At 40.1% G+C, this 27,315-nt stretch overlaps 2 protein-coding genes and 1 long non-coding RNA gene across 3 annotated transcripts in view; 1 reads left to right on the forward strand and 2 right to left on the reverse strand.

Moving 5' to 3' along the window:
* tgfbr2l (transforming growth factor beta receptor-like) overlaps positions 1 to 1,646 on the reverse strand; it is a 104,069-nt gene extending 102,423 nt beyond the window's left edge. The window contains exon 1 of the mRNA XM_059966359.1: positions 1,632 to 1,646. The gene's annotated coding sequence lies outside the window, so the exon portion shown is untranslated. The remainder of the gene's footprint in view (positions 1 to 1,631) is intronic.
* A 19-nt stretch (positions 1,647 to 1,665) lies between these two features.
* LOC132392473 (uncharacterized) lies at positions 1,666 to 24,207 on the reverse strand. The gene is made up of 3 exons (XR_009511556.1): positions 24,085 to 24,207; positions 11,803 to 11,928; positions 1,666 to 1,736 (listed from the first exon to the last, which is right to left on the reverse strand). It is a non-coding gene; the product is annotated as an uncharacterized LOC132392473 (long non-coding RNA).
* snx4 (sorting nexin 4) overlaps positions 24,044 to 27,315 on the forward strand; it is a 67,605-nt gene continuing 64,333 nt past the window's right edge. The window contains exon 1 of the mRNA XM_059966363.1: positions 24,044 to 24,422. Within this exon, the coding sequence (XP_059822346.1) occupies positions 24,174 to 24,422 (249 nt within the window). The 5' untranslated portion in view covers positions 24,044 to 24,173. The remainder of the gene's footprint in view (positions 24,423 to 27,315) is intronic.

Consider the following 27,315-nt stretch of genomic DNA (forward strand, 5'->3'; position numbering starts at 1 on the left):
ATCCAATTCAACGCACACAAAATGCGGGAGGAACTCAGCCCGAAAAAGGGTCTCGGCCAGAAACGCCGACTGTTTATTCATTTCCACAGATGCTGCCTGGCCTGCTGAGTTCCTCCAGCATTTTTGTGAGTGTAGCAAAAAATATGAATCCCCAAATCTCTGGATAATTGCGTAATTGAATTATCCACATATATTTTAAATCTGTTTAAGAGCAAGATTTTATTGTATTCATTCCGAAGAAACTTGTCTTTCGTTAATTGTCTGAAAAATACAAGAGAATTAAGAACACAAGAGATTTTGCAGATGTTGGAAATCCAGAGTAATACATACAAAATGCTGGAGGAACTCAGCAGGTCAGGCAGCATCTGTGGAAATGAATAAACAGTCGGCGTTTCTGGCCGAGACCCTTCTACAGGAACTTTCATCCAAATAATTAAGAATATTTTATGAGCAGTCACAATAAAAATTACATTTCATAAACATTTTTGTATTAGAAACTGGTGATGAATCTTTCAGAACAAACCTATGAACCTATAGATGGTGATTAAAAAATTGTGGGGGAGGAAGTCATTAGACATCAAATTCAGGGTAAAAGGTCATATTTATTTTAGTAGAGCAGATCTGGTTTACCAGAGGCATAAGTATAACGGATTTAACTGCAGACTTGCAATTATTAGTCAAAATAAGTAAATGACTGAAATATAACACTTAAGAGTGTTAATCTTCAAATGTTGTCTAAAATATTGTCATCTCAAAAGGGTCAGTAGATTCACCCACAGCAAAAGCAGATAACATGCATCTATTGTGGAAAATTACACAGTATTCATCCACACATTAAAATGTTTGATAAGCCTCTTTATTGAAATCAAACATTTTGAATGATTTCCAAGTTCTTGCATTTCCAACTTATATCTGTGATTTAAAGAAAAGCAAACTGACAAATTCAGAGAGTCAAGCATCATCTGTTAAGGCATGATTCATTGACCATCCTGTTGTAGACGCTGCCTGACCTGCTGCACTCCGCCAGCGGCTTGTTTGATTTTTGCAGTAAATCCCAGCATCTGTAGACTCTGTGTCTCCATTATATCTGTTCCATTCTGAATGACATGAGAAAACATTGTCAGACAGCTGATTATATCCTAATGCATTGCAGCTGGATATATTGCATATTTCTGTATTCATTATCATTTTGTTGTTAATTTATGTTCTTGTTTAAACATTAAAAGTATTGCATTAACTACAAACACAAGAAATTCTGCAGATGCTGGAAATCCAAAGCAACATACACACAAAATGCTGGAGGAATTTAGAAGCATCTAGGGAAATGAATAATCAGTCAATGTTTTGGACTGAGACCCTTCTTCAGGATGAGAAAGGAGGGGAAAAGATGCCAGAATAAAAAGTTGCGGGGAGCGGAAGGAGGCCGATGAAGCCAGGTGGGTAGGAAAAGTGTAGGGCTGGAGAAGAAGGAACTTATAAGACAGGAGAATGGACCACAGGAGAAACAGAAGGAGAAGGAGACCCAGAGGGAGGTGATAGGCAGGTGAGAAGAAGTAGGAAACCTAAGTGATGAATAGAAGAGGGGAGGGGGCTGGAATTTTTTTACTGGGAAGAAAAGTAGATATTCATACCGTCAAGTTGGAAGTCACCCAGATGGAATATAAGGTGTTGCTCCTCCACCCTAATGGTAGCCTCATGTTGGCATAAGAAGAGGCAATGGACTGACCTGTCAGAACCTGAATGGGAATCAGAATTAAAATATTGGGCCTCCAGGTAGTTTCACTTTTGGCAGATGGAGGGGAGGTGCTCAACCTCAACTATGTCTTGTACCCTGCTTCTCATTTTCTCAATCATATCTGGTTGCTATGACTCCTTAATATTATATTCCTGAATGTAAGAACAGGTCTGGAAGAAATCCAGCCTTAATGGTTCTGCTTTTAGCTTATCAAGTGTCAAATCACTCTGTTTATCCATCTGTATCCTTCAAATCCTGATTTTAAATTCTCCTTTTTTGACCAAGCTTCATATCACTCTTCCCAAAATCCCCTTTCAGAGGTATGTCACGTTTTCTTCCTGCCTCCCATAAAATTCCTTTGAAATCTTCCTAGATTAAAGATACTATATAAACAATTTATATAGTAAATCTTCATTGAAAATGGTGGGATCTCAAGGAAAGCAAATCAGTGCAGAAGCAGAGCACTGCAAATGCTGGAAATTGGAAATAAAAATAGAAATACTTGTGTCAATAACTTGAAATGTTAACTGTTTCTTTGTAGATCTTCCATGACCAGTTGAGTTTTTATTATCTACAGATTAGCTGTGTTCAGATTTTGCCAAATATTTTGATATGGCATCATTACAGCATAACAGCCATTTCTTTTAAAACTTTTGCATAATGCTATGTTATCATAACACAGAGCAGAGCAAAACAATAATAATTATTTTCTGTAACACTACTAAATACCCCAAGAATGGAAACTGAGTATCTCTCTGATCAAACACCACAAAAAACTGCAGATAAAGCACAAAATGTTGGAGGAACTCAGCAGGCCAGGCAGCATTTATGGAAAAGAATACGGTCGATGATTCAGGCTGAGACCCTTTAATGATTTTGACTGGGTTCTAGTGATTGTCTGAATAGAGAGAGCCAATCTCTTGCTTCCAGTCAGGTCTTTCTGTCACAATTGGTCTTCAGCTTCCTGTATTCTTTTATTGTTTTACACTGTACATTAAATGTTCTGCGTAATGATCTCATTTGTATGAACAGTATGGAATGCAAGCTTTTCACTGTTTTGATACATGTTATAATAATAAACTTCTTATACTTACATCGAAAAAAACTGTAATCCTCTAAGAATGCACCAGCATTGATGCTTTCACTGAAGTACTAAGAGAATGGGCTATATACTCAACATCCACAAGACGACAAGGGGCCACCAACAGATCCCTACTCTACCACACTGCTCTACCGTATCAGTGGTAGGGGAAGTTTGTACATATAGACAGCAGGGGCTGATCAGGGATACTCAACAACACTGTTCCCTGTAAGCTGTGTGGGTATACAGCCGCACAGTAACTGAAATGCCCCTGCACACATTGCCTTTGTTACCATGCAGCTACAATATTTTTTACATAATCCTAATATAATTTTGAAAATTATGCCTCAGCTGCTACAAGGCCATTTATGATGAGAAAAAGAAAAGCTCTGTACAAAGTGTTTCTTAAGTGTTTTATATGCATAGAAAGGTAAAATATATACTATATACTAAGACAAACATTTGACTAACTGACGCTAAATGAGAACTGTATGTACCTGTTCCGACTTACCTACAAATTCGACTTAAAGACAGACTTAGGAATGGATCTTGTTTGTAACCTGGGGACTGCCTGTAATTAACATACTACAATCTTTACTTTGAAACATTTTAGAGCTTCAATGTATTTACACTGTCAGTGTTGTTTCAAGTTACAACACTGTTACAAATTGTAACAATAAACACAGAATGAAAGCAGGTAGCTCATTATTAATAAACCTCTGGCCCACATAATGCTAATGGCATCTGCTCAAAACATTTTACTTTTGCCATTCTGCCTGTCAGTTGATTTCACTGCTTGACATCATTTACTTGTGTTGTGAGTTGTCCCTTGTGTTATTTTGATGGGCATATTACCAAACAAAATCATTTAAAGTGCTGCACAGTTTTCAGGCTGTGTAATGGTTTCTGCTCAGAGCAATGGTTGGTCCATGCAGCTGTAAAAATGTTAGCGGGAACCTTGATGAGCAGCATGGTTTTGCACAAGAAAATCCTTGAGGCTTTTGAGGAGGCAGCTAAGAAGACTGGTGAAGATAAGGCAGGATTCCTTGTTGTTTGTGATGTGGATTAATTATTTGAATGTAAATGTAAGAGAAATTATTAGAAAATTTGTAAATAATGTGAAAATTGACCAAGTTTTAGATATCAAGGAAGATTGTCTGGATATAGATCAGATAGAAAGTGGGGTAGAACATTGGCAGATGGAATTTAATCCTAATAAGTGTGAAGCAGTGGATTTACCTCTGCTCCCTGTAACCGTGCTTTCTCATTCTCAGACATAGTTACATGCTGGAGGTTTCTCAAAACAATGGGAAAATATGCTGTCTTTGCAAAGTCCTCCAAATTTAGTGAAAGAGCAAGAGAACCAATGTTAATGTCCTTTTCATACTTTCATCCACATTACTGAGTTCTGCTTTACACTCAAATGGCTACATTCAAAGTTCAAAGAAAATTTATTATCAGAGTACATATATGTCACTATATAAAACTGTGAGATTCATTTGCATGCCTGCCATCACCATCCAGGCCATGCTCTCTTCTCATTTCTGCCACCAGGATGAAGGTACAGGAACCTCAGGACCCACACCACTGGGTTCAGGAACAATTATTATCCCTCAGCTAGCAGGCAGAGAGGAGATAACTTCAATCAACTTTACTCACTCCAACACTGAACAGATCACAATCTATGGACTCACTTTCAAGGACTCTTTATCTCATATTCTCGATAGTTATTGCTTATTTATTAATTGTTATTATCTTTTTGTATTTTTACAGTTTGTTGTCTTTTTTGAACACTGGTTGTTTATTCATCTTGTGTGTGGTCTTTCATTGATTTTATTGTGTTTCTTTGTATTTACAGTGAATGGCTGTAAAAATGAATCTCGGGGTTGTATATGGAGACATATATGTACTTTGGTTGGTGCGTGGCCCAGTGGATAAGGCATCGGTCTAGTGATCTGAAGGTCACTGGTTCGAGCCCCAACTAAGGCAGAGTGTTGTGTCCTTGAGCAAGGCACTTAACAACACATTGCTCTGCGACGACACCAGTGCCAAGCTGCTTGGGTCCTAGTCCCTTCCCTTGGACAACATCAGTGGTGTGGAGAGGGGAAGGCTTGCAGCTTGGGCAACTGCTGGTCTCCCATACAACCCTGCCCAGGCCTGCGCCCTGGAAACCTTCCAAGGCACAAATCCATGGTCTCACGAGACTGATGGATGCCTATCATATCATATGTACTTTGATAATGAAGTTCTAAGTCTGAATTTACTCCCAAAATAAATAGTCTATTCTGGTCTCTGCCATAGAAAGATTACCACGGAAACAAAGGAAAGTTTCAAGGACTTCTCATCCTTTTTTCTAGTCCTGATGAGTGTCTCGGTTTGAAGCCTCAACTGTTTACTCTTTTCCATAGATGAGCTCCTCCAACATTTTGTGTGTGTTGCTGTGGATTCCTAGCGTCTGCAGATTTTCTCATGAAAATTTCAAGGATGTGCTCAGGGCCTCCTTGAAGAACTGCAACATCCCAGAAGCCCATCAAGATGGAGAGGGAATATATGGGATAATGTTGTCAATCTTGAGGCACATGGAATCCCTGTATTGCTCTCTAAGCTCCTAATCTTTAAAATGGACAATTCATTTTAGAGTGTGTGACCAGAGAGTTGCTGAGATTCTATTTGACACACTTAGTAGATGTTGAGAAAATAACCACGATGCTAAATAAGTTCTGTTCTCTGCTATGATAATGTCATATTGTAAACAAGCCTTACAGAAACAGCTTTATACTTACTGATGTCACATCTAAACATTGGAGAAATCCAGAATGCTACAAATATGTAAATAATAAAACTCGACTGGTCAAGCAGCACCTGCAGTGGAACAGTCAACATTTCAAGTTATTGGCCGTCTGCATTGTGCATCATCAAGTCTGATATACAGACCATGGGTATAGGCTAACTTCACCAACTCGCCTCATCATCAGCCATCATGTGCCCATTTCGGTTTTCCACCATTGGACTAATAAACCAGCGAAAAAAATCCATATATCCAGAGTGGAAATAAGTTGTCCTTGATCGCGAGGGACTGCCTATGAAGGAAAAAAAACTACATATTCTTCTTTTTCCTTCTCTCTCTCACCCTCTCTCTCTCTCTCTCTCTCTCTCTCTCTCTCTCTCTCTCTCTCTCTCTCTCTCTCTCTCTCTCTCTCTCTCTCTCTCTCTCTCTCTCTCTCTCTCTCTCTCTCCTCTCTCTCTCTATATAGGGCAGCTGATGCAAGGAAGTCATTTAGGAAACTGCATTTAATAGTCTATTAAACAGAGAATGGTTTAAATGCAGCACTATTCAAAGAGCCATTAAATGTAGCTTCTTACATGATTTTAAATGTAGGTACAATTTTAAATGTAGATCCCACTGTATTAAAAAAATGTATGATGTTTGATCATAAAACAGGGCTATTTTCTTATGTAATTTAAACTGGCTACTCGAAGTTCCTTTAATACATTGTATTTGGCTAGATAATTGAAGGGTAATTCTTCTTTTTAGGAGTTAATAATGAATTATTTAGAAAAGGGAACATTATTTTTCTGATCCTCCCACTCCTCATCTGCCCCATCTCCCCTTCCCCCATCATGACCACATAAGGCAAGATCTTAATGTCTTACAAGCTAATTTATGGCCACTGGTTTAAACAAAAAGGACAAAATGAGATCCGTCTGTCTCATATTTCTATTATAAGATCTATGTACTCAGTGAGTTATTATGCTTTGATGAAATCCATTGCAGAGTGTGCATACATGAAGCTTGAGAAGTTCAAATAAATTGTGCAAAGTATATTCAAGGTTATTTCCCCTTCTGCACACAGGAATATGCACTTTCCTAAATATGTAATGAATGACATCAGATATTTACATATATTACAGAGCCAAACGGAAAACATGAATAGATTTAGTATATTAGAGTTATAGAGAACTACAGCACAGGGAAACAGGCCATTTGGTCCATCTAGCCTATGCCAAAACCATTTAAACTACCTACTCCCATCAACCTGCATTGGAACCATAACCCTCCATATCCCTACTATCTATGTACCTATCCAAACTTGATTTGAACAAAGAAATTGAGCTTTCATGGACTATTTGTGCTGGCAGGTCATTCCACACTCTCAGAACCTTTTGAGTGAAGGTTTCCCCTCATGTTCCCTTTAAATTTCTCATCTTTCACTCTTAAGCCAGGACCTTTGATTGTAATTCTGCCCAATCTCAGTGGAAAAAGCCTGCCTGCATTTCCTCTATCTCTATGTATGGCATCCGGTAGTCTCGCGAGACCATGGATCCGTGCCTGGAAAGTCTTCTTCAGGGTGCAGGCCTGGGCAGGATTGTATTGAAGACCGTCTGTTGCCCATGCAGCAAGTCTCTCTCTCCACGCCACCGATGTTGTCCAAGGGAAGGACAAGGGCCGATACAACTTGGCACCAGTGTTGTCGCAGGAGTTTCCAGAACGAGGTTGAAGGCAATGTCGGACTGCCTTATGGACTCCAGGGTTTACTCCTGAAGCCTTTCCCATGAGTGGGTATGGCCGCAAGGCAGTGGAGGTTTGAACTCAGAGTTTTCCCTCTCTTAGATGGACTGCCTTCCCAGGCTGATGAGCTCTATCTACCCGAACCCCTATCTCTACCCCTCATAGTTCTGTATATCTCTAGCAAATCTTTCCCCAATCTTCTACCTTCTAAAGAATACAACCCTAACCTGTTCAATATTTCTTTATAACTCAGTCCTCCAGTCCTGGCAAAATCCTTGTAAATTTTCTCTGTATTCTTTCAGCCTTGTTTACATCTTTCCTCTAGGTAGGTGACCAAAACTGCACATAACACTCCACATTAGGCCTCACCAGTCTTATACAACTTCAACATAACACCCCATCTTCTGTACTCAATACATTGATTTATGAAAGCCAATGTGCCAACAGCTTTCTTTATGAACCTGTCTACCTGTGACATCACTTTCAATGAATTACATACCTTTATTCCCAGATCTTTTTGTTCTACCACATTCCTCAATGCTCTACCATTCATTGCATAAGGCATACCCCGGTTGGTCCTACCGAGGTGCAAAATCTTACACTTGTTTGCATTATATTCCATCTATCATTTTCAGCCCATTTTTCCAGCTGATGGAGATCCCTCTGCAAGCCATGATAGTTTTGCTTGCGATCCACTACACCCCCAATCTTGGTGTCATCTGCAAATTTCCTGATCCAATTAACCACATTATCATCCAGATCATTGATATAGATGATATACAATAAAGGACCCAGCACCAATCCCCGCGACACACCACGAGTCACAGGCCTCCAGTCAGAGAGGCAACTCTCTGCCACCACTCTCTGGCTTCTCTCACAAAGCCAATGCTTGATCTTAATGTACTACTTCATCCTAAATGCTGAGCAACTGAACCTTTTTGACCAGCCTCTCATGCAGGACCTTGTCAAATGCCCTAAAGTCTATGTAGACAATCCACTGCCTTGCCTTCATCCGTTTTCCGGTAACTTCCTCAAAAAACTCTGTAAGATTGGCTAGACATGATCTACCATGTATGAAGCCATGCTGACTACCCTTAATCAGTCCATGTCTAATCAAATACTTATAAATCCAGTTCCTTAGAATTCCTTCCAATAACTTTCCCACAACTAAGGTCAGACTCACTGATCTTTCATTTACTGGTTTCTGTTTAGAGCTTTTTTAAAAGATATTTAACATTTTGCAAGTCATGGGTTTTTTGTATTCTCTGTGATATGTGTTATTTGTGTTGAACTTGCAGATTCACAAGGAGTATTATCTAGTACTGGACAAAGATATTGTCTTCTCATAACTCCTATCAGAAGTATTACATGTTAGCAATTCTTGAACAATGGTGGGATTCACTTCATGTACACCATGACCAATCTTAATGAGATACTTCTTAGAGACATCATATCTGATATCCTATCTTCTTGTCTTCCATTTGCTAGGGAGTCTAAGATACTACTCCTTTTGGCTTTCTTTATAATGTTCTTCTTTACCAATTATTTCTTTTTTCTATTTTGTTCTTCCTACTTGTACTGAGCCTACAATAGATTAGTATTTCTGCAGGAGTGTATCCTGTTGTGAAGTGTGGTGTTACTCTATACCTTAAAGGAAAGGCCGATAATTGATGTTCCATGCTGATATCTGATCATCTTTCCATGACCTCCCCCTTTAATTATTTTTTACTGTGCAAACTGACATTTCTGCTTCCCCATTTGATCCTGGATGGTAAGGGGAAATCTTATCTATAAATATGATAATTTTTCATCTATACATAGACCTAACTTTGTTACTTCCTGCATTTGTACACATTTGTTTTTTTTTTCAAAGCTTGACAATATGTTGTTTGAGGTAGTATGGTCAAGCTTTTTTTTTATCTTGACAACTATAATTATTTATATACCATATAAAAAGTTAATATATATATATATCACTGTAATTTACAGTTTTTATTATTAAGTATTGCTGTACTGGTGATGCAAAACATCAGATTTCATGACATTTACCAGTGATGTTAAACCTGATTCTGATAAAGCCCTCTGAACTCTCCCTCACAATTCTGAAGGTTTTCCTCCACTATCACAGTTGCAATTATAAAGTCACAAACAGTACTGAATCCTGGTGCATCTGACCCAGTCACCTACAATATTTTTGGTGATGATTCTTCCCCTTAATGGTAGCTTGGTAACTTTAAGAATGTTGTTTTTCTTGTCTTCATTAAATCAATGGAATTTAAAAACACTCTTTATTTTGTTCATTTCCCTGAATGTTATGAAAACCACTTTTCTTTCCCTTTCCCTTCCACTGGGATATGATTTTAGGGGCCTGGAGAGTTAAAGCACAGAAACAGACCCTTTGGCTCTCTGAATACACACTGCCCATAAATCACCCATTTACACGAAACCAGGTTACTCGACTTGCCTTTTTTAATTACAACAATTTTTTTGTAAATGTTCTCTTCTTTGAACCTTTGAACCTTTTTTCCTTCTATTATGTTCAAGTCTGCATCTCAAACTCGTGGTGTTGCCAAAATTAATCCAAAGCTTTGCAGACTCATCCAGCTAAGCAGTCATGCACTCAATTGAGCTTCTCAATAACCTTGATAGTTTTGAGGGCAGTGACTCTTCTGAATCAGAATGAGAAGCAGGTTTAACAGCTCCAGCATGATGCTGTGAAATTTGTTGTTACACGGCAGCAGTATATTGCAATACATAATTTAAAAACTGGAAATTACAGCATTAAGTATATACAGTATATATTATAAAGTTAAATTAAATAAATAGAGCAAAAAGAAAGAGAAGGAAAGTAGTGAGGTAGTGTTCAGAAATCAGATGGTAGAGAGGAGAGGGCAGCACAGTAGCATAGTGGTTAGCACAGCACTTTACAGTACACAGTCCATGTGTCCTGGGTTCATTTCTCCCTTCTGCTTGTAAGGAGTTTGTATGTTCTCCTTGTGACCATGTTTCCACCCACAGTCCAAAGCCGTACTGGTTGGAAGGTTAATTGGCTATTGTAAATTGTCCCGTGATTAGGCTAGAATTAAATTGGGGGATTATTGAGTGGTATGGCTTGAAGGGCTGAGAGGTCGATTCTGCCCTGTATCGCAATCAATAAATAATAAATAAGTAAAAATGCTATTCCTCAAATGCTGAGTGCATGTCTTCAGACTCCTGTACCTTCTTCCTGATGGTAGCAATGAGAAGAGAGAATGTCCTGGGTGATGGATGTCCTTAATGATGGATGTTGACTTTTTGAGGCCTCGCTCCTTGAAGATGTCCTGGATCCTATGGTGGCTAGTGCCCAGGATAGAACTAACTGAGCTTACAACTTTCTGCAGCTTATTTCAACCTGTGCAATGCCCCCCCCCCAACAATGTACCAGACAATGATGCAGCCAGTTAGAATGCTCTCCACTGTACATATGTAGAAATTTGCAAGTGTCCTTGTTGACATACTAAATCTCAAACTCCTAGTGAAATATAGGTGCTATCATGCCTTCTTTGTAATTGCATCAATCTGTTGGGCTCAGGACAGATTCTTAGAGATGTTGACACCTCAGGAACTTAAAATTGCTCACCATCTCATCTTCACTGCCAGCACACTATGTAAATTCTTAACTGCTAACAAAATAATAAAATCCATTATGAAACATGAGACACAGGGAAAACTCAAAGTGTGTGTGTAGTTTATTACAGGTTCTTGGCAAATTGTCTATGCATATATCAGTACACATGAAATAGATCACACGTATTTACATGAACTACATCATTCAACCCTAAAATGCATAAGGAGTTCCTCAGGCTGAGAATCACACTCTAACTCACTCTAAAAAGTAATGACTATTTTGTTCGTAGGTCTAAGCTGCCAACTGGCAAATGCAGGAGTGCTTAATACAAATATATTTCAGCATAAGCCAATAATTTTTATAGTTGTTTTATTTTGAAATGTAGCAGAATTCACACTAACTTTTCTGATTTGTTGTTCTAATATGAGTGTCATACATTGAATACAAATTAATATTTCAACTACCAACCTGCGTCAGACTGCATGCAGTGCAGATGTAAGCAAAACAAAACTGCTTTTACTTCAGCTGGCTCCCACTTGGCTAGGTCTATATAAATCTTCCCCAGAGCACATGGCTGTTTACAACTATGGGGGAAACCTCTCTCAACAGTTGAAGAATGTAATGAACTTCCAGTAATATGATGCCCCAAAGGACTCTGCAGCCAACTTTTGAAGTTTCATTATTGTTGCAGTGCAGGGAAAAAACTGGAGATCATTTGCACACTGCATGGCTGCTGAATTTGTATTATGGAGGCCACTTGATGAATAGATACTGAGTAGTAAAGGGTATTCTGATTCTCTTCAGATGGTTTCCAGGATTTTTTTACATTTACCTGTTAGGATAGACAAGGTGTTATTTTAGTGCCTCACCTGGAAGTTGCCATCCTGATGCTGCAGACCTTTACCGGCATTATACTGATGTCTCAGATTGGATTGTGTGCTCAATTTGGTATGGTACATCTTTAGCTTTACTTTTTAAAATTGGCTGATGAATCACTAAAAGAAAGTGAAAGAAGAAACAAGAAGATGGAAAATATGAGTAAATCAGCAGGAAAATTAATAAATATTTTAAGAGTTTCCACAAGCATGTAAGAAGAGATGAACAAGATTATGGATTCCTTAGAGACAGAGACATAGAATATTACAATAGAGAATAGAAAATGGCTGAAATGAAGAATGACAACTTTAAAATTGTTTTCACAGTAGAATTCATAGACAATAGAGAGGAAATTCTGGCAAACCAGGAGTCTAATTAAAAGCACTTATCCATCTATTTATTTATCTATCTATCTGTCTGTCTATTTATTTATTGAGGAATAGGTCCTTTCGGCTTTTCAAGCCACGCCATCCAGCAATCCCCCTAATTTAATCCTTGTCTAATCACAGAACAATTTATAATGACCAATTAACCTACCAACCCATACATCTTTGGACCGTGGGAGGGAACTGGAGCACCTGGAGAAAACCCATGTAGTCACAGGGAGAACATACAAACTCCTACAGGCAGCGATGGGAATTGAACGCTGCTCATAAAGCACTGTACTAACCACTAGGCTAGCATGCTGCCCTTTGAAAGTAGCTGGTACAATGTTTATTGATTGTTTGAAGTTCAACAATTATGGCTTGGCCTTTTTTTCTGAAAGGCCGTTTATTTCAATGACATATCTGCAGAATTCATATTGAGAGGGTAACGTAAAGGGGCGATGCCTTGTTTGATCCAGTGTCTGGCATTTGTCACAGAGATGGGACTGATATGCTACTTTTGGACTAAGTGGTCACATTAACGTTTATTGTGGTCTGTACATGCTACCTGGCCTGCTGAGTTCCTCTAACATTTTGTGTGCATTACCTAAATCCTGTTCAGATGCTTCTTAGGACAACCCACTTTCACCAAAGCAGGTGAAATCCCAAGGAGATTTGCCATTGTTTCATTCAGAGTATTTGGTCTGGACTTAACTCTACTTGTTGAGGAGAGGGTGGCAGGACTATAAATGGTTCCCTGAAACTACGTTTTGAGCTGGGGTTCAGGCAGCATCTGCTAGATTGATAAGTGTGGGTTACAACATTTCACACAGCTTCAGTGTCACAGCATCTCAGTGAATGTGAACAGGATATTATCAGCTGCACCATCAATCAGAAAGTAGTCGATGAAATGAAAAGAAAATACTGAGGAAATTGAAGAGACTAAAAATGGACAAATAATTTCCTTCACCACAGGTGTACTATGCCTGTATTAGTCACCAGCTATAAAATGCACTGTGTCAATTCACCAACCGCCCCCCCCCCCCATCTTTTTGTTCTGGCATCTTCTCCCTTCCATTCCAGTCCTGAAGAAGGGTGTCAGCCCAAATCATCGAATGCTTATTCGTTTCCATAGACACTGCCTGACCTGCAGAGTTGCTCCAGCAGTTTGTGGATGTTACCTGAAAATGCATCCCAATTTTACATGTCATACCACTGCTGTTACATCACTGCGTGAAGATTTTGGAATGCCCTGCTTAATCAGGCCATGAGAAAAAGGACTGCAGCAGTCCAAAATGTCAACTCACCACAATTTTCTTAGAGGTATTTAGGGATTGGCATTAGGACCATAAGATATAAGAGCATAATTAGGCCACTTAGACCATCGAGCCTGCCCCATTATTTCCAGTTTTCCTCTCAGCCCCAGTCTCCAGCCGTCTCTCCATTTCCCTTCATGCCCTGATCAATCAAGAATCTATCAACCTCTACCTTAAATATACATAAAGATTTGGCCTCCACAGCTGCCTGCGGCAAAGAATTCTAGATTCACCAATCTCTGACTAAGGAAATTCCTCCTCATCTCTGTTCTAAAAAGACACCCCTCTATTCTGAGGCTGTGTCCTCTGGTCTTAGACTCTCCCAACACAGGAAACATCCTCTCCACATCCACCTTCACCATTCAATAGGTTTCAATGAGGTCTTCCCTCATTCTTCTTAATTCCAGTGAATACAAGCACAGAGCCATCAAAGGCTCTTCATATGACAGGCCATTTAAACGTGGAATACTTTTCGTGAACTTCCTTTAAAAACTCCAATTTCAGCACATCCTATCTAAGATAAGGGGCACAAAACTGCTCACAATACTCAAAGTAAGGCCTCACCAGTGCTTTATAAAGTCTCAACATTATGCCCTTGCTTTTATATTCTTGTCCTTTTGAAATGAATGCTAACATTGCATTTGCTTTCCTTACCACAGACTCAACCTGAAAATGAACATTTAGGGAATCCTGTTCAAGGATTCATAAATCCCTTTGTGTCTCAGTTTTTTGTATTTTCTCTCCATTTAGAAAATAGTCAATCCTTTCATTTCTTCTACAAAAATGCATGATCATACACTTCCTGACACTGTATTCCATCTGCCATTTCTTTGGCCATTCTCCTAATCTGTCTTAGTCCTTCTGTAGCCTCTCTACTTCCTCAAAACTACCTCCCCCTCCACCTATCTTCATATCATCTGTAAACGTTGCAACAAAGCCATCAATTCCAGCATTCAAATTCGTCCCAACACAGACCCCTGTGGAACACCACTAGTCACAGGCATCCAACCAGAATAGCTTCCTTTATTCCCACTCTTTGCCTCCTACCAATCAGCCACTGCTTAATCTATGACAGAATCTTTCCTGTAATTCAATGGGCTTGTAGTTTATTAAGCAGCCTCATGTGTGGCATCTTGTCAAAGGCCTTCTTAAAATCCAAGTACACAACATCAACCAATTCTTCTTTGTCTATTCTGCTTGTTCTTTCTTCAAAGAATTCCAACAGATTTGTCAGTCAAGATTTTCATTGAGGAAACCATGTTGACTACGACCTATTTTATCAGAATCCTGGGGTGTACAGCATCTGGTCAAGATGATTTATCTACCTTCAAAACTTCCAGTTTCCCAAGAACCTTCTCTCTAGTTATGGTAAATTCACACATTTCATGACCCCTGACGCCTGGAACTTCCACCATACAGCTAGTGTCTTCCTCAATGAAGACTGATGCAATATACTTATTCTGTTCATCCACCATTTTGTTGTCCCCCATTACTATCTCTCCAGCATCATTTTCCAGCAGTTTGACATCCATTCTCGCCTCTCTCCTACGCTTAATGTATCTGAAGAAATTTTTTGTATCTTCTTTAATACTATTGGCTAGTTTACTTTCGTATTCTATCCTTACCTTCTTAATGTCTTTTTTGTTGCCTTCTGTTAGTTTTTAAAAGCTTTCAAATCCTGTAGCTTCCCACTAAATTTTTGCTCTATAATATGCCTTCTCTTTGACTTTTATGTTGCATTTGACTTCTCGTTAGCCACAGTAGTGTCATCTTTCCTTTAGAATACTTCTTCCTCTTTGGGATGTATGCCTTTTGAATTGCTTCCAGAAATTCCAGTCATTGCTGCTCTGCCATCTTCCCTGCCAGTGTTCTTTTCCAATCAGTTCTGGCCAACTCCTCTCTCATGCCTCCGTAATTCCCTTTACTCCACTTTAATACTGACACATCTGACTTAAGCTTCTCCTTCTCAAATGTCAGGGTGAATTTGATCATATTATGGGTTCTTTTACCTTAAGTCTCTAATCAATTCTGGTTGATTACACAACACCCAATCCAGAATAGCTGATCCCTAGTGGGCTCAACCGCAAGCTGCTCTAAAAAGGTATCTCATTGGCATTCTGGAAATACCCCTCCTGGAATTCAGCACCGACCTGATTTTCCCTATCTATCTGCATACTGAAGTCCCCCATGACTATTGTAATATTGCCCTTTTGACATGTATTTTCTATCTCCCATTGTAATTTGTTGACCACATCCTCACTATTGTTTGGGGGTCTGTATACAACTCCCATCAAGGTCATTTTACCCTTGCAGTTCCTTAGCTCTATCCACAACAATTCAACACCTTCCGACCCTATGTCACCTCTTTCTAAAGATTTCATTTCATTTTTTACTAACAGAGCAACGCTGCCCCCTCTGCCTACCTGCCTGTCCTTTTGAAACAAGGTGTATCCTTGGACATTAATCTCCCAGCTATAATCTTCTTTCAGCCATGATTCAGTGATGCTTACAACATCATACCTGCCAATTTGTAACTATGCTGCAAGCTCATCTACCTTTGTCCATATACTGTGAATACACAAATATAACACCCTTAGTCCTGTATTCACCCTTGCCAATTTTCTTAGTCTTTTACCTTGCAACTCATGCTGTTGACTGTGATTTTGCCCTATCAACAGCCTCTCCTCACTGCACATTGCCTCTGTTTGTTAACCAGCTACCTCATCTTCAGCACTATTATCCACCTTTCCTATGATACTTGTTGCATTGAAAAATATTCAGCTCAGGACACTAGCCGCACCATGCTCAACCTTTGGATTTTAACTTTTTCCGAGGTCGTACCTACGTCTGCCTCCACAACCTCTCAACTAAATGTTCTGGCACTCTGGTTCCCAGCCCCCTGCAACTCTAGTTTAAACCCCACCATGCAGAATTAACAAACATTCCTGCTAGGATATTAGTCCCCCTCCAGTTCAGGTACAAACCATCTCTTCTGTAAAGGTCCCACCCTCCCTGGAAGAGAGCCCAATGATCCAGAAATCTTATCCCCTCCCTTCTACACCAACTCCTTAAATGCTGGACTTGCTAGCAATGGTCATAACTCCAGGGATGATTCTGAGAGACATCCTAGGATGCACTCATTCACATTATCAGTGATGTAACCTGGGATCATCAGAAGCTTCGGGTCTTTCAACATCAGACACCCTCACCCAAGCATCCCAGCCAGGGTTGATCAGACCCTGTCTTAAGTCCCAGCAGCATTGGTCCACGGGTCACACCTCTTGATCCATAGCCACCTGGAGGCTCGTTCAGCAGCCTCTGTGATGATCCTGTTGGTTCTTCTCTTAGCAGACCCCATAATGCCAAGGAAAGAGTAGGTTCTGCAGAGCTCCATACCCCGACTCTATAGACTCACATCGTGCCCTCCTCCCCTGCCTTTGGCAATGCTCTACCAGATCCTGGTATTTAGCTTCCTTACACTCAAATGCCTCCTCAATCTGGTGTTTTCCCAAGGTACTGTCTGTTCTACCCCATGACCACCTGTTTTGAGATTTCTGAGAGAATGCTTATCAATTAAATCTCTGTATTCTATGTGCGGGATCTTTGAATTTACAGCTCCCTATGTATAATCAGTTTATAGTGCTTCAATTATTCACAAATCATTTAATCATGATTAGAGAGTTCATATCAACACACACAATTAATATTTAAGTAAGTTCAGTGAATGGAGGATCATATCTCATTTGGAGTATTAAATATGCTATTAAATATGCATAAATACAGATTAAACATGTTGTGTAATGACAGTAATTTTATGTCAATGTAAATGAAATGCGATGTCTATGGATTAGAATAAGTTTTTGTTGACAGTTAAACACAATGTCATGCATTCTTCAGTCAAAATCTGGTGACCATGCATGTGTGAGAAAAGGGACATTAGAGCTTTCATGATTTTCTTTCTGAACCCCTTGTGTATTATACGTGCTTCAATGCTGAATTACTTCAGCTTGCGTTGGAATATTCTTTTGAATGCATACATACCTCTTCAGATTTCTCAGTCTGGATGCAGAAGTCCCATTCAATTTTACATCCTGTCTAGCATTGTATTTGCATATTTGAACTAAGAATTTTATATTAATTTGTATGTGTAAACACCTAAAGGGAAAAGCCAATATACTCCACAATATCTTCCATTTTCCTATTTCCTCCATCTACATCTTTCACAAATTTCCACAGCCTCTGATGACTCTGTGATTTCAAACTCTAAGGCTGATCTGAGGGCGTTCTTCAGGATGATGAAACCACCAAAAGAATTTGGCCCAGACTGGGTACCTGGCCAAATACTGAAGACCAGAGCTGATCAGCTGTCTGGAGTGTTCACCAATATGTTTAACCTCTTGTTTCAGCAGAGTGAGGTAGCCACCTGCTTTAAACTGGCTCAATGACTATTGACCCGTAGCACTTACATCTACAGTACTCTGGTGAAGTACTTTGAGGTTAGTGATGAAACATATCAACTCTTGCCTAAGTAGTGACTTGGATCCACACCAATTTGCCTATCAGCACAACAGATCAACTGCAGATGCCATTTCATTGGCTCTTCACTCAACCTTGAGACATCTAGATAGTGAAGGCGCATACATCAGGAAGCGCTTCATTGACTACAGCTTGGCATTCAATACTCTCAGCTCCTCAAAACTTATCAATAAACTTCAAGACTGAGGTTTGAATATCACCTTGTGCAACTGGATCCTTGATTTTCTCACTTACAGTCCCCAGTCAGTTCCAATTAGCAACAACATCTTCTCCAAATTTCCATCATCACAGATGCACCACAAGGCTCTATGCTTGGCCCCTTGCTCTACTTGCTTTATATTTACGACTATGTGGCTAAGCACAACTTCAATGCTATATTTAAATTGGCCAAATCAAGGGTGGTGACAAATCAGCATATAGAAGGGAGACTGAAAATCTGGCTATGTGGTGCCACAACAACCTCTCACTCAACGGCAGAGGCCTGGTTATAGACTTCAGGAGGAGGAAACTGGAAGTATATGAGCCATTCCTCATCAGGTGATCAGAGGTGGAGAGGGTCAGCAACTTCAAGTTCCTCGGTCTTATCATTTCAGAAGATCTGTCCAGGGTCTAGCACAAGTGCCATTAGGAAGAAAGCACAGCAGCATCTCTACTTTCTTATAAATTTGCAAGGATTTGGCATGTCATCTAAAACAATGATAAATTTCTATAGATGTGTGGTGGTGTGTATACTGAGAGGTTGCATCATGACCTGGTATGGAAGCACAAATGCCCTTGAATAGAAAAGCCTACAAAAAGGCAGTAGATACAGTCCTGTCCATCATGGGTAAAGCTCTCCCACCAACAAGCACAGCTACAAGGAATGTTGTCAAAGGAAAGAAGCAAACATCATCAAGGACCCCCACCACCCAGGCCATCAGGAAGAAGGTACAGGAGCCTCAGGACCCTCACCATCAGGTTCAGCAACTTTTATTAACTCTCAACCATCAGGCTCTGGAACCACAGAGGATAACAACACTCACCCCAACACTGAACTGTCCCCAAAACATATGGACTTACTTTCGCAAACTCATGTTCTTGCTATCTATTGCTTATTTATTTATTATTATAATTTTGCTATTTATTTTCTTTTTGTATTGCCACAGCTTGTAGTCTTTTGCATATTGGTTGTTTGTTCATCTTGTTGTGTGCGCTTTTACTGTGAATGCCTGCCAAGCAAATGAATCTCAGAGTTGTACATATATGGTGACTTATATGTTCTTGAATAAAAAAAATACTTTGAATTTTGAACATCTATTCTGATAACGTCATCCTCCTTTTCAGTTATTTATGAATGGTTCGCCCACATATCCATTCCATTTCCTGCACTTGTGTTCTCACCCTTTCTCCTCTCCACCAGTATGAGGGTATGGTTCTACATGTTTCAACCTTCCATCTTCCTTCTTCTCTATATTAAACATTTTGCACTTGGTAATTTCAAACACCCATCACATGATACTACCACCAGACATATTTTCCTTCTCTTTCCTTTCCAGAGATCCGAAAGGATATTTCTCCTGAGATTCTTGGCCATTCTTTTATTGCTATATATACACAAATCCTTTCTGTGTCATGGCATGTGATGTAACACCTACGCTTTTACCTTTTTCCTTTCTACTGTCCAGGCCCACATAATCTAAATTGAATCAGATTTAGTATTACTGGCATATGTCATGAAATTTGTTGTTATGCAGAAGCAGTACATTGCAATACATAATAATAACTATTACTATTGTAAATTACAATAAGAAGTATACAGTATATATAGAGAAGAGGGCATGTCCTGGGTGATGGGTGACCTTAATAATGGATGTTGCCTTTCTGAGGCATCACTCCTTGAAGATGTCCTGGATGCTGCGGATGCTAGTGCCCATGATGGAGCTGACTGAGTTTAGAATTTTCTGCAACTTATTTCGATCTTGTGCAGTGCCCCACCCTCCCCCATGATACCAGATGGTGATGCAACCAGTTAGAATGCGCTCCAGGGTACATCCTTAGAAATTTGTGTGTGTCTTTCCATGAGAAGGAACAATTACTTTGAATGTTTAATACCTTACTTGCTGCCTGCTATGGATGTTCCTGGATCCGTAGAACTAAGTGCAGATAGGATTGCCTGGCACCTCCGCTCAGTGACGTGATACGATTCTCATCTTCTAGTCACTGGTCGCCTTAATTCCCTGTCTAGCTCTCACTCTGATCTCTCTATCTTGGTCCTCCTACATAAACCCTGTAAAAGCCAGTGCATGCTTGGACTTGATGCATAACTTGCTCTTATCCAACTGGGCACATTGTAGCCTTCCAGATGCAGAAATGAGTATTCAGATATTCAGCATTTTCAATATTTTATTTGAGATTTCCAGAATTTCCCTCTGGCAAATTCAGATGACATTCATTTCTTCCTCAATTTACTTGTCCACGAGACAACCCTGTCCTTCCCCTTTCTTGTCCCATTTGCAGTCTTTGCAGGTAAGGTCCAATCTGTTCAATGTTTTGAGCATATTTCTTTTTATTTAGGCTACATGCTTGTGTTCACACCCTTTTCCTCAGCCTCTTGCCCGCACCCCCACTCTTCAAACTCCTTTTCCCTCTCCCCTGTACCTTCCTTTTCTTACCCAATCTTTTCCCTTATAACCCCACTTCAATGTTCTACCCTTTTCTCTCAATAAGTTCATGATTATAATTCATTCCACTTCCCATCCACCTGCAGTAACTTTGACATTACTTGTCAAGAATCTATCTGCCTCTGCCTGAAAATATTCAAGTTTTTGCTTTCACCACCCTTTGGACCATTTGGCTATGGCACAGGTGCGGAGGGAGAGAGACGCTGAAGCAGGTCAACAGTTCACTGACTATAATAAGATCTGTTGCAGGATTTAAAGGAAAAGAAAAACAATAAAAGCTAGGCCAACGGGGCCCACTAAAACTCTCAAACTGCAGGTTAAATGCAAAACTACAGATGGAAACAATAACTAAATACTAAATGTATACTGCTCCTTTCCAGCGTCAATTGGAATGGTAGTTCTCTTTCCCGGACAGGGCAAGGATAAGCAGGGACCGCAAATGTTGTTGTGCTTTTGGTCAAGTTTCAACAAGACTAGAAGGTAGTTAAATACCACCATAATGAAACAACAATCAGCTGGAACATGAATACCTGTGAGCTTGATTACCAAACCTGTTCTGCAGTCTGCCTGCGGAGGTGCATAGAACCCGCAGTAGAATCCATGGTAGTGACAGAAGAAGGCCAAGAAAAAACAACATCATCTTTTTCTAAAATGCACACATCCTTACTTTTAATCACCCATGCTCAATTCTGGATGTTACTACATTAGAAAACATCTTCTCCACATCCACTCTGCAAAGACCACACAAAATCTACTGAATATAGTGAAAACAGGGCATTCCTGACCCCAAAGATCTGTCTTGGCAGTAGAAGAGTTTTCAATTTCTGATTTCAAGAATGCGAAAGAGTTTGTTTTTGAATTAACTGCTTATTGTGTATTATCACCAGCTGCACTTTCTAGTCTAGACCTTTTTGACTCGATTCTGGCAAAAAGTTTATAGTTCAAAATAAATTTCATTATCAAAGTGTATTTATGTCACCAATGTTGAGATTCATTTTCTTGTGGGCATAGTAACCAAATCTATCTTCCTGTACACAAAATAAAATTCTAAACTGCAGTGATGTTTAAAAAAAATGCACAAAAATATTTGAAGGAATATGGAAATAGAAATTTGTGTACTGGCTGGAACCAAAACATAAGAAAACCGAAAAAAGGATAGGCCCATCAAATTGCTCCTCCATTCAATGGCCTCAACACTGATATCTCACTCTTCCCCCAAAGCATTGACATCATTACAATACAAACGTCTGCTAAGACTGACTGCTTCCAGTCTGCACTTACTTCCTTGAGTTTTCTTCTAACATGCAATGGTTTATAAATTTGGTGTAGTTTACTATGTAGCATGATATTGTCTATGGAAAATCAGAATGATCCAAGGTCACATGACCTCTAATTACATCAGCTATCACCATAGGAGACTTAATGTAAAACACTCGCAAAATTCTACGGATGTACCATGGGGAGCATTCTAACCGGCTGCATCACCATCTGCTCTGGGGGTAGGGGGTTGCTATTTACAGGATTGAAAGAAGCTGCAGAAAGTTGTGAACTTAGTCATCTCCATCATGGGCTCCAGCCTCTGTAGCATCCAGGACATCTTTAAGGAGCGATGCCTCAAAAAGGCAGCATCCATCAGTAAGGGCCCCCGTCGCCCAGGTGATGCCCTCTTCTCATCGCTACCATCAGGGTGGATGTACAGGAGCCTGAAGACACACACTCAATGATTCAGGAACAGCTTCTTCCCCTCAGCCATCACTTTTCTGAATGGGCATTAAGCCTGTGAACATACACAAAATGCTGGCGGAACTCCGCAGGCCGGGCAGCATCTATGGAAAAGAGTACAGTCGTTTTGGGCTGAGACTCTTCATCTGGACTGGAGAAGAAATTATGAGAAGTCAGAATAAGAAGATGGGGGGAGAGGAAGAAATAAAAGGTAGTAAGTGATAGGTGCAGACAGAAGAGGGTGAGGGGTGAAATAAAGAGCTGGGAGGTTGAAAGGGATAAAGGGCTGGAGGAGGGGGAATATGATAGGAGAGGACAAAAGGCCATGGAAGAAAAGGAAGGGTGAGGAGCACCAGAGGGAGGTGACGGGCAGGTAAACAGATAAGGTGAGAGAGGGAAAAGGGTAATGGTGAAAGGGGGATTATTACTGGAAGTTCAAGAAATCAATGTTCACACCGTCAGATTGGAGGCTACCCAGATGGAATACAAAATGTTGCTCCTCCACCCTGAATGTGGCCTCATCACGACAGTAGAGGAGGCCATGGACTGACATGTTGGAATGGGAATGGGACGTAAAATTAAAATGGTTGGCTACTGGAAGATCCCACTTTTTCTGATGGACAGAGCATAGGTGCTTGGCAAAGCGGTCTCCCAATTTACGTCGGGTCTCACCAATATACATCGGGAGCACTACTTACAGGAAATGACCCCCACAGGCTCACAGGTGAAGTGTTGCCTCACCTACCACTACCTCATTACTTTTTTATGCACTACTTATTTAATTGAACTATTTTATTATGTACACATTTACTGTAATTCAGTTTTTATTATTATGTATTGCATTGTACTGCTGACTCAAAAACACCAAATTTCATAACATATGCTGGTGATATTAAAACAGATTCTGATATCAGTAACAGGAATTATATATATGTAAATATTGTTACAGCAATGTGTGATGTCTGTATTCTCTGCCTTTATTCACTACAGAAATAGGGCCAATTAACCAGCATACAGTTGATATAACATGCTGGATTATGTCTATGTTGTGTGATTAACAGTCCATAACTTGACAAAACTCTCACCTTATAGAATGGAGATAACTGAGTACTACTGATTTCAATCACCGAGACTGACATTGAGATTAATTGCTTTTGGCAAACCAGGGCTCAAATCAATTTTGCAGAAAATGCTCAGCTTTCATTAGGAAGTTAATGTTTTTTTCAATATAATGTGTATTTCCTTCCTTCTTAAGAGTGCAGTGACACAGAAAGCAGAAAGGACTATTGCAGCAGAGAGACTCAGGCTGGCCACAAAAGCCCTAGCCAGTGACCTCCAACCCAACATGTCCACACTGCCAAAGAACTTCTGGAGGATTTTATGGCCTCTCCAGCCATTTCCATAAACCAGTGAAGTCCCTATGTATCAAGGATGACTAGAGTGATTCTCGTTTGTTGCACAATAGACAAAAGAACAAATGCATATTTTTATCTCCTATTTCTTTCTCTGTTTAACCAGACCATAACATATAGGAGCAAATTAGGCCATTTGGCCCATCAAGCCTGATTCGTCATTTCATCATGGCTGATCCATTTCCCTCTCAGCCCCAATCTCCTGCCTTCTCCCCCGATCCCTTCACGCCCTGAACAATCTATCATCCTTTGCCTTAAACATACTCAATGACTCGACCTCCACGGCCGCCTGTGGCAACGAATTCCGGAGAGTACGGACACAAGGCCTCACTGGGACGGGTTACTTGGAGGTCATGTACTCGCTGAGTGGAGGGTGGACCGACGGCGGGATCTGTCAGCGGGCAGAGCGCCCTGTGCCTTTCAACGTGGGCCGAGGACGGAGGCCGCGGCTGCGCAGTGCGGCGTGCGGGATGATGGCAGATCAGGTCGGGAGGCAGGAGGAGGAGGAGCAGGTGTCGGCGGGGAGCAACTGGGAGCCCCAGGCTGAGCCTGAGTTCCAGTCCGATCAAGACGTAGATAGTCCCACCGGCAACCAAAGCACGGTATGGATGCGGGCGAGCTGCGGGGAAATAGGGCGGCGTCGGGCCCTCCGGCATCGGGCGCCGGGGCTTGGTGGTAGTCTCCGCCCGGGTTGAGGAGCGGCTCTGGGGGCGGACGCCGCTCCTAGAGGTGGGACTAAGGAGCTCCCTGGCGATTTAGGGGCATTCCTGTTTTTGCAGGCTTGGTCCAGACCGAAACGCTCCTTTCGACTCCCTGGGTGCACGCAGATAGTGTTTCACAGCTGCTGAGAGTGTTCAGCTACTTCGCTGCCACTTTGGAATTTGCGCTGAAATATCCCACGTAATTGTTGGTTTAGGTTGGAGGTCCTCAGATTGTACACCGACACACCAACAGACAATCCAGGCTCCTTTCCCCATTGACTTGTCAGATGCACTGTTGTATTTGTGCTTCATTTTCACCCATCTTTAGTTGCCAGTTTTGCTTGTGGGTAGCAATTTGCTAATGTGCTGTACACCGAAACTTATTTGGTCCAGAACGATTTTCTGTTAACATTATTAGAACAAATGGGGTCTGCTTTTACTTTGTCTTGTGACGTGTGTCTTGGCAGACAAGAATGATAAATCAGGAATATTGATAAGTGAATATGGGCACAAGAGCCGGGGTGTGTACGTTTTTGGTCCAGATTTCCTTGACAGCTCACAAAATGGGGTTGCTGTACTGTCAGGTAGTTTTAACCGTCAGGCTCTTGAACCAAAGGGATGACATCACTCAACTTCACTTGCCCCATCATTGAAATGTTGCCACCACCTGTGGACTCGCTCACCAGGACTCTTCATCTCATGCTCTTAATATTTATATTTATTGCTTGCTTATTATTATAATTTCAATAGTTGTTTGGGTGACTGCAAGGAATTGCAAAAGAGATTGTGAACTTTAATAATACCAGTGATGTAGATGGCTAAAAGGATGAAATCTGAGGAGCTTGGAAAAAGGTTTAACAAAAGCAGGATCTTTATGGTAGAAGTCTCAATGCCACATGTAACAAGTACAGAAATAGGGTAACTAATACGTGGCTGCACAGGGATATCCGGGTGGGAAGCTTTTAGATTTGAGGTATTGGGACAGTTCATGGAGAAAGTAGAACAGGTATTAACTAGAGTGTTAGGATTGGAGCCAGTATTTGCTGGACTTGGGTGGTTGGTGTTTTGTGCTATTAGGGAGGCGAAAGCAAGAAGTTTGGAATCTCCAAGGAAATTTGGGAATGGCACAGTTGCGTAGTTGTTTGAACAGCACTTTTCAGTACCAGCAGCCCGGGTTTATTTCCCTCTGCCGTCAGTAAGGAGTTTGTAAATTCTCCCTCTGACCACGTGCGTTTCCTTTGCGTGCTCTGGTTTCCTCCCACAGCTCAAAGGGCGGGAAGGAATTCAGTAAATAAGAAAAAAATTGGGAAGGAACTCCCAAAGCAGGAATTAAAAGTTGGACAAATAATAGGCAAAAAAATAGGGGAAGCAAAGGCAAGTAGAAATTTGGGATCCAAGTAGTGAAAGTAGTAGGTGTTGAATTGACAGTTACTATATATAATGCTCAGTGTATTTGCAGCAAGAAAGATGAATTAATGTTATGACCCTAATTCTATTTTGGAAAAGCTGGGAGCTGAATGTTCAGTGATATCTGACTTTTAGAAAAGGTACAGGTGATGAGGCGGAATTGTTAAAGGAAGAGCTCAATGTGATAAATTTTCTTGACTCTGCAGGTTATGATGTAGAACTATAAATCAGTTTGAAACAGAGTAAGAAATGGCAAAGTTCATAATTGGCAGACCTTATAAGTCTTCGAGTAGTAGTTTGCGATTTTGGGCGGGACAAATCAGTATAAATTAGGTATGCGTGTTAACGGTAACCATGAGAACTTTAATCCATGTACTGTATGGACTGAATTAATCAAATCAACAGTACTAAGGTGGAGGCTTAATTGGTGGAATATATACAAGATTGTTCTCTAGAGTAATATGACGAGGAACCAACTAAGAAGAATGCAATTTTGGAGTTTGTTTAGGTAGTGAGAAAAGCTTAATTGATAATCTTGTAATCAAACAGCTTTTTGAGGAAAGTAGGATATTGAGTTTGAAAGTGATGTAACTCCGTGCATAATTTGGGTCTTAAATCTTTATGAAGGAAACTATAAAGGCATGAGGTTGCCAACCTTATTAATGAAGAAATTTAAAGTTTTTTCGTTTGTCTTTAATTTCTCTTGCCAATCATAAATGAAGCATGTTTGGTTTTAAGATTAAAAGGATCTTTTGTTTTTGAAATTTGTCATTATTTCTTAAGTGTGACTTAAGACCACTTTTTCATTCTTTTTCAATGTTTTTATTAATTTTCACATAGAAGAATACAGAGTACATGAGGATATATATTATGAATCAAAAAAAGATAGAATAGTACCAAATACATTATATTTAAATGCAATTGCAGTACCCTACATTCATAATCAAATATGTACATTAAATTGTAATTTGAATTGTAATAATTTTATTATAAAAAGGAATCTAAACCCACTACCAAAATTGAAGCTGTTTGGGAAAGAAAGAAAGACGGGAAAAAATCCTTATCACATGGTGATTTATGTTATTAGCCAACATCTGTACTTTAACACCAAATCAAAGGTTATGAACGTAGTTCAAAAATGGTCCCCACAATGTTTGAAAGTGTTGGTTAGGATCAGAAATTGAACAACGGATCTTCTCTAAATTTAAGCATGACGTAACATCATGTAACCATTGAGCATGAGTAAGCAGAGCAACATCCTTCCATTTAAGCAACACAGCCCTCCTAGCTATAAGAGAAATAAAAGCCAATATATGCCAATCAGATGTCTCCAAAGTTATGCTTTTGTCTCCAACAATACCAAACAGTGCAGTCAAAGGGTTAGGCT

Source organism: Hypanus sabinus, chromosome 4, assembly GCF_030144855.1.
Source record: "Hypanus sabinus isolate sHypSab1 chromosome 4, sHypSab1.hap1, whole genome shotgun sequence".
In the NCBI taxonomy this organism is placed as follows: Eukaryota; Metazoa; Chordata; class Chondrichthyes; order Myliobatiformes; family Dasyatidae; genus Hypanus; species Hypanus sabinus.